The sequence below is a fragment of the Anomaloglossus baeobatrachus genome, chromosome 9 (genome assembly GCF_048569485.1).
Source record: "Anomaloglossus baeobatrachus isolate aAnoBae1 chromosome 9, aAnoBae1.hap1, whole genome shotgun sequence".
Lineage (NCBI taxonomy): Eukaryota > Metazoa > Chordata > Amphibia > Anura > Aromobatidae > Anomaloglossus > Anomaloglossus baeobatrachus.
The window spans coordinates 31307986-31316247 of NC_134361.1; the positions used below are offsets into that span (position 1 = coordinate 31307986).

The window sequence follows — 8262 nt, forward strand, 5'->3', positions numbered from 1 at the left end:
AGATAATAATCTGCGGAAGGTCAATTCTTTCAGTGTTTTTTGCAGCCTTTTTTTTTTTACCCATTGACTTCAATTTGAAAAATCCATGAAAAAAAATAACCCACACATTTTTCCTGCCAAGAGATGCAGAAAATTCTGCAACCAAATACTCAAACGTGTGCACATACCATTAAAGGATTGCAAAATTTTTGCACACATGTGCTCCCTTCCATTGCCCCATAGTGGCGCAAACTTTATGCTGAGTAGGCAAAAAAAAAAATTAATTAAATAAAAAAGGTCAAATTTATTGTTTATTTTGCTCAGAATTCATGACCCAGGTGCAAAGTTCAAGAATTTGGTGCAAAAAAAAAAAAAAAAAAAGTGTATATATAATATTATCAATTTTAGCATTTTTTGGTGTGTGTATATGTGTTAAAAAAGAAACCCAAAAAAAACACCAAGCAAAAACTTAACCCGCCCCCCCCCATCTCAATAAGTGATGACTTGAGCCCTTTGTGTTTCCATTCCTGACTGTTTTTTAGGTCGCAGCTTGCGGTTAGGGTTAGGAGTTTAAAGTCTGCATCCTGAGGTCGGCACACGGGGGTGCACGGCTCGTTAGCCCAATCGGGGCCCCTTTTTGTAACGATGCCCGCACCTGTGAGAGAGCAACTTATGCCAACCAGGATCACCAAAGGTCATCAAAGTAACAAAAAAAGTGGGCAAGGTTCTCCGCCGGCCCACCGAACACCGGGAGGGAGCCCAATCTTACACCGGTGGGCTCTTTTGAGAAGGCGGCATCCTCCAGAGGGCGCTGACGTAAGGATGGACCATTAGCAGAGTCTGGTCTCCAGCCCCGCCATGGCTGCCGCCGGGTCACAGGACGCCCTGTGTGTTTGGGGTCTTGCCCATGATCTTCTTGGAGCACTCCAGCAGGGCGTTGTGGATGTCCTTGGCGCAGGAGATCTGAGACTTGATCATGCTCAGGTACTGTGTGTAGGGCAGGCTCTCGGTCTGCACCGCGTCCGGTTTGGTGGCGGTGGGCACCAGGGTCGGGGAGTGCTTGGCGCTGTCGTAGCTCTGAGAGAGGCACTCGTAGGCGAGGCGCTGAAAAAAGAAGACAGAGGGGTCAGCACTCAGCAAGAGCTCGTCCCAAATTCCTGTAATCTTAATCTGCCGCTCCTTCTCACGCCCCCGACTTCCGGAGCCCGCGGCCCCCTCGTATGACTCCAGCACCGCAGCGACACCTCCCTACACCTCCGAATGTGCCCGGCGCGTAATATTAACTCCAGCTGGAAGGGAATAAACATGGCTCCTGTTTCATCCATTTACATTCCTGGGATTCCTCAACAATACGCAGCTATAAACTCACTCCAGAAGGACGAGAGGACTCAGACCCCAACCCCAGGATTGCTCAGGATTACAGGAACATGGCCGCTTTATCGCCCCTCCCCCCATCTCTGCTACAAACAGCGCCTCCCCAGACCAGAGGCTGTGCATGGTATTGCAGCTCAGCTCCACTTCATTGGGACCGAGTTGCTATTGCATGGTCAGGAGTGGCGCTGTTTCTAGGTGGGGGAAAAAAGCAGCCATGTTTTTCTAATCTAAAGAGGGTTATTCCGATCACCAAGATCCTATCCATTATGTAGTAGGCGTAAGAATATTAGCAAATACCTCCAATTAGAAATGTAGTATAGTTCTGATTAACCATGTTACTTACCTCATGTGCAGGGCATTGCACATGAGGTAGACATGGTTACAATCACACGTATCTAATTGTCACTATATGAGTGATTGTAACCATAGATACCTAAGCTGCAATGTCCTGCACATGAGGTAAGTGACATGGCTATATCAGGAGATTCTACATTTATAATTGGAGGTATTTCCTAATATTATATTATTATTATTATTATTAATTATATTAGCAAATATCTCCAATTATAAATGTAGTATAGTTCTCCCGATAAGGTAAGTAACATAACTAATGTGCAGGGCATTGCAGCTTAGGCATCCATGGTTACAACCACACGAAACTAATTGATACTATATGAGTGGTTGTAACCATAGATACCTAAGCTGCAATGCCCTGCACATGAGGTAAGTGACATGACTAATCATTATTATTATTATTATTAGCAAATACCTCCAATTATAAATGTAGTATAGTTCTCCTGATAAGGTAAGTAACATAACTAATGTGCAGGGCATTGCAGCTTAGGTATCCATGGTTACAACCATACGCAACTAATTGATACCATATGAGTGGGTGTAACCATGGATGCCTAAGCTGCAATGCCCTGAACATGAGGTAAGTGACATTATTAATAATAATAATAATAATAATAATAATAATAATAATTAGTCATAATAGCAAATACCTCCAATTAGAAATGTAGTATAGTTCTCCTGATTAGTTATGTCACTTACCTCATGTGCAGGGCATTGCAGCTTAGGTATCCATGGTTACAACTGCTCATATAGTATCAATTAGTTGCATGTGGATGTAACCATGTCTACCTAAATGTGCAATGCCCTGCACAGGAGGTAAGTGACATGGTTAATCAGCAGAACTATACTACATTTCTAATTGGAGGTATTTGCTAATATTCTTACGCCTACTACATAATGGATAGGATCTTGGAGATGAGAATACCCCCCTTTAAGTGTAAAGATTAAAAACTTCTGCAACTTCTTAATACTTCCTTTCGATTTGCGCTTTTTACTTCTGTCTTAAAGGGATAGCCCCCTGTCAGTAAGCGATGGCTATCACTAGGAAGAACCAACGGTTTGATCACTGGGCAGTGGGTCCTGTTCATGAAGGGTCTACAGTGTCATGTTCTCTTAAAGGGGCGTTCCCAGCCACCCGTTCCTTTCCAGCCAGTGTGCAGAGGAGGGAGGCCAGCAAAGCTACTGTGCATGGGACGGTGCGGCGGTCCAACATGTCAGACCCTAATCCATCATTAAAATTATTATGATGGGAACCTTATATGCACCCCTTAATAAGGAGATGCATCCTGGGTTCTGCTTATGGCAGGAACTGAAATCTTGCCCTTTAATTTGATGCAAATTACTAATGAAGCCATTGGACCAAATGGTGAAAAAGTGAAATAGTTGCAAATCTGGGAGATACCAAAATGTTTGGGTTTGTTTTTGGTGCTAAGGCAATAATAAATGTCCCTTTAAGGTTTCATTTCCTTACAGACGTCAGTATCTGTGATTGCTGTCAGCGGCAGCCACGGCGGCTGCGGAAGTCTGACACTGGTGCAGCCGTCATTACGGGACACTTGTGTGAGCCGGACGGGAAGAACGAGGCCATTCACTGACAGCAAGCAGCGATTTGGAGAACACTTTGCAATTAGTACATCAGAAACATATGGAAGTGTCCAGAGACCATAGGACCTTAAAAGGGATAGTTTAAATTAATTTAAAAAATAAAAATGGGGCAGTCAGGTGCTGAAAACATCAGCAGAAGCCTCAACGCCGCCTCCTGCCAAGGATTACAGGGCGGCTGAAGAAAGCTGCACCTCACATAATAGAGTGCATGTGTCAGTGCTCTGCACCCTCAGGTCCTGCAGCATCCATAACACAGCGTCCGCTGAGCCTGGAGGAGCTCTTTATGACATCTACTGTATACAGGGGTGTTATCAGTCATTGTTCAGGAGGAGGAGGAGGTGACCTGTGATATCACCTATTGGTGGATCCTGTGTTATCTACTGTATATAGAGGTGTTATCAGTCATTGTTCAGGAGGAGGTGAGCTGTGATATCACCTATTGGTGGGGACTGTGTTATCTACTGTATATAGAGGTGTTATCAGTCATTGTATAGGAGGAGGAGGTGAGCTGTGACATCACCTACTGTGAATGCTGGATCCTATTTTATCTATCATGTATAGAGGTGTTATCAATGTACAAGAGGAGGTGAGCTGTGACATAACATAGGATCCAGCATTCACAATAGGTTATGTCACAGCTCACCTACTCTTGTACATTGATAACACCTCTATACACGATAGATAACCTATTGTGAATGCTGGATCCTATTTTATCTATCGTGTATAGAGGTGTTATCAATGTACAAGAGGAGGTGAGCTGTGACATAACCTATTGTGAATAGTAAACTGGTTTAAAGTCACAGCTCACCTCCTCTTGTACATTGATAACACTTCTATACACAATTGCTGGATCCTATGTTATCTATCGTGTATAGAAGTGTTATTAATGTACAGGAGGAGGTGAGCTGTGACATAACACCGGTTCCACTATTCACAATAGATTAGGTCACAGCTCACCTCCTCCTCCTGTACATTGATAACACCTCTATACACAGTAGATAACACCAGTTCCACTATTCACAACAGATCATCTACTGTATATAGAGGTGTTATTAATGTACAGGAGGAGGTAAGCTGTGACATCTACTTTATATAAATGTCTTAGCAATGTTCAGCAGGAGGTGAGCTGTGGCATCACTTACTGTGAATGGTGGATCCTATGTTATCATTTGTATATAGAGGTAATATCAATCATTGTACAGGAGGAGGAGGTGAGCTGTGACATCACCTATTGTGAACGGTGTAACTGGTTTTATCTACTGTATATAGAGATGTTATCAGTCATTGTATAGGTGGAGGAGTAGGTGCGCTGTGATATCACTTATTGTGATTGGATCCTGTGTTATATATTATATATCTTCTTTAACGATAATGACTCTGCCGAAAAGTGATTTGTGCAGAACAGGAAGCATGGGTCTAATATTAGACCTTGTGGGCAGTGTGAAAATATCAAGATTTCTGAGGATTTATTTTTTATTTTTAAATAGTGTTATGGAAAAAGAAATGAAATGAAACTACAATGAACATAAAATCCTGATTTAACAATAGATAATGGTTTTACGACACATTCCCTTGAAGAGAAATAGAGAATCCATTTCTGCTTCCTACAAGCTGCCGTCTCTCATGACTGCTTGTAATAAGTAACATTAGTCAGGACGCTTGTCAGTAAGGGGTTAATCAAGATGGCAGCCGCCATATCTGAGAGTGGGGCCAGGATAACTCGTCCCTAATTTACAGCCCGGCATGGAAATGTATAGGGCGACTGCAGACAGGGCGCAGCGCGGGACGGTACGTACCAAACACAGCTCCAGCTGGTCGCACAGCGCGTAGAACTCCTCCAGGCTCTTATCGAACCTCTGCACACTGCCATCACCGATCTTCCTATAGAGGGGACAGAAGAGGGGCCGCAGTGAGCAGCGTGGACACAGTATAGGACAGCAGGGCCACGGGGGCCACTAGACAATCAGGTCTGGTTCCCTCCCTGCTGCTTGTGTGCATGTGGTGGTCAGGAGCTTCCACCCTGCCCTGAACGCAACCGCGCCATCAACATTCAAGCTCCAGCTCACCCAACTGAGGAGAGCACAGCACACTCCTGCCGCGCAGAGGAGGCAGCCAGGAGTGCTGTGTGCTGCTGGATCAGTCTGCCGTGACTATTGGGTATGGAGAGGCAGGAGGACTGCTCTATGGAGGGGGTTAGGGATGGACTGGTGTGACCCCTGGGGATGGCCTGGGAAGACTCCTGGGGATAAGGAGATGGCTACTGTGACCACTGGGGAAGAGGATGAGAGGACTACTGTGACCACTGGGGACGAGGAGAGGACTATTGTGACCACTGGGGACGAGGAGAGGACTATTGTGACCACTGGGGACGAGGAGAGGACTATTGTGACCACTGGGGACGAGGAGAGGACTATTGTGACCACTGGGGACGAGGAGAGGACTATTGTGACCACTGGGGACGAGGAGAGGACTATTGTGACCACTGGGGACGAGGAGAGGACTATTGTGACCACTGGGGACGAGGAGAGGACTATTGTGACCACTGGGGACGAGGAGAGGACTATTGTGACCACTGGGGACGAGGAGAGGACTATTGTGACCACTGAGGACGAGGAGAGGACTACTGTGACCACTGGGGACGAGGAGAGGACTACTGTGACCACTGGGGACGAGGAGAGGACTACTGTGACCACCGGGGACGAGGAGAGGACTACTGTGACCACCGGGGACGAGGAGAGGACTACTGTGACCACTGGGGACGAGGAGAGGACTACTGTGACCACCGGGGACGAGGAAAGGACTACTGTGACCACTGGGGATGATTTCATAGATCCGCTGCTGCCTTAGGGATGAAGTGTATTGTCCCGCCTGATGAAGGGCTGATAATCCGAAACCTCACTTTCTGTATATATTATTGCTTGCGTTCTGTAATAAATCTGCTTTTCTTGCCTCTACGTTGCAGTGCCGAGTTTCTTATCTATTTACTGGAGATAAGGAGAAGGCGGCTGTGACTACTTTTATTACAAATGTAGCATTGAGAATTGTAGAAGCCACGTGTGCTCATGCGGTGACCGGTAAGCGTGGTCTGCCATTTATCAGAATTCGCACACTTTTTCCCCATCGATGTAGTAAACCTCTGAAACAGCAGAGTTATCGCCACAGACATGACTGCTGCAGCGGCTTCAGCCGTAATCTGCCATATCCTAATCTTGATGTGTCTAATTTCCTGCTGATGACTAGAATGAAACTCTGCGCAGAACGGACGGCGCATGGGAGAGCGGTGCGAGTGTCAGCTCTGCGGTCCAGCCGCCCCCCGCAGGCTCCGTATCACACATGACATCGTGCTTGTTCTCTGGCTCGCAGTTGCAGAATGAGTGGAGATGATGCGCGGCGGGGCGATCTTCATAGTGAAACCCTGTGTGATTCACCCGACAGTCACGGCAGCTCCACTGCGGCTGCCACCTCCAAAACCAGAGGATCTCTACCCAAACCAGAAGAGCTGCAGTAATAGACTCTGTCATTCGCTGATTTCTGCTTTACTCTTAGTCACACCGGCTTCTGGTAAGGTGGGATGACGACAGGGAGGCCATTACTAGAGCCTCAGCTCTCCTAGACTCCAAATAGCCCAAAACGCAGCAATGTGGACGCTGAGTGATTTTCACCTGGATCCCCCCCATAAAGAAAACTAAATATTATTGGAGATGTAGATCATTGATCCCCCCCCCCCAACCTGCCACCCTCCAAGCTGCAGAAACAGAGGCCACAGGTTAGAAATCCAAAACCCTAAGACCTCCCAAACAGTAATGCTGACAGCGTTGGCTATAACGCCTCTGAGCAAGAAGCTACACCCAGCACAAGGAGAGGGAGAACTGCGCAGCAGCATGATAATCATGTAACTGAGAGCACCTAGTACAAGGAGAGGGAGAACTGTGCAGCAGCATGATAATCATGTAACTGAATGCACCTAGTACCAGGAGAGGGAGAACTGTGCAGCAGCATGATAATCATGTAACTGAATGCACCTAGTACCAGGAGAGGGAGAACTGTGCAGCAGCATGATAATCATGTAACTGAGAGCATCTAGTACAAGGAGAGGGAGAACTGTGCAGCAGCATGATAATCATGTAAATGAATGCACCTAGTACCAGGAGAGGGAAAAGTGCGCAGCAGCACGATTCTCATGTAAGTGAGTACGCCAAGTACTAGGAGAGGGAGAAGTGCACAGTGGCATGATTCTCAGGTAACTGAGTGCGCCTAGTACCAGGAGAGGGAGAAGTGTGCGGCGGCATGATTCTTATGTAACTGAATGCACCAAGTACCAGGAGAAGCAGAACTGCGCAGCAGCATGATTATCATGTAATTGAGTGCGCCTAGTACCAGGAGAGGGAGAAGTGCGCAGCAGCATTATAATCATGTAATGGAGTGCGCCTAGTACCAGGAGAGGGAGAACTGCGCAGCAGCATGATTATCATGTAATTGAGAGCACCTAGTACCAGGAGAGGAAGAACTGCGCAGTAGCATGATAATCATGTAACCGAGTGTGCCAAGTACAAGGAAAGGGAGAAGAGCGCAGCAGCACGATTCTCAGGTAACTGAGTGCACCAAGTACCAGGAGAGGCAGAACTGCGCAGCAGCATGATTATCATGTATTTGAGTGCACCTAGTACTAGAAGAGGTAGACGTGTGCGGCTGCGCGATTCTCATAAATGAGTGTGTCTAACGAGAAAAGAGCATTTTTGTATGCCTTTTTTTTTGCCTCAGAAACACACGGCACAACAAAATAACCTGACCTGCAGATTTAGCAAATTCATTGGGTGAAAAGCTGCACCACAAAGCTTTTTCTGCTGAAAAATAAAACAAAAAAAAAAAACAAAAAGCAAAAGAAGCCAATTTCAGAATAAATTCCTCACTATGAAGATTAGAAAGAAAAAAAAAAAAGGGGGGGGTGAA

At 46.1% G+C, this 8262-nt stretch overlaps 1 protein-coding gene across 1 annotated transcript in view; it reads right to left on the reverse strand.

Annotated features, from left to right (window-relative positions):
* Nucleotides 1-263: 263 nt before the first annotated feature.
* The window catches only part of MED29 (mediator complex subunit 29), a 12334-nt gene continuing 4335 nt past the window's right edge, over nt 264-8262 (reverse strand). Inside the window, exons 3-4 of the mRNA XM_075323475.1 lie at nt 5109-5193; nt 264-1083 (exon numbers count right to left, since the gene is read on the reverse strand). Of these exons, the coding sequence (XP_075179590.1) occupies nt 853-1083; nt 5109-5193 (316 nt within the window). The 3' untranslated portion in view covers nt 264-852. The remainder of the gene's footprint in view (nt 1084-5108; nt 5194-8262) is intronic.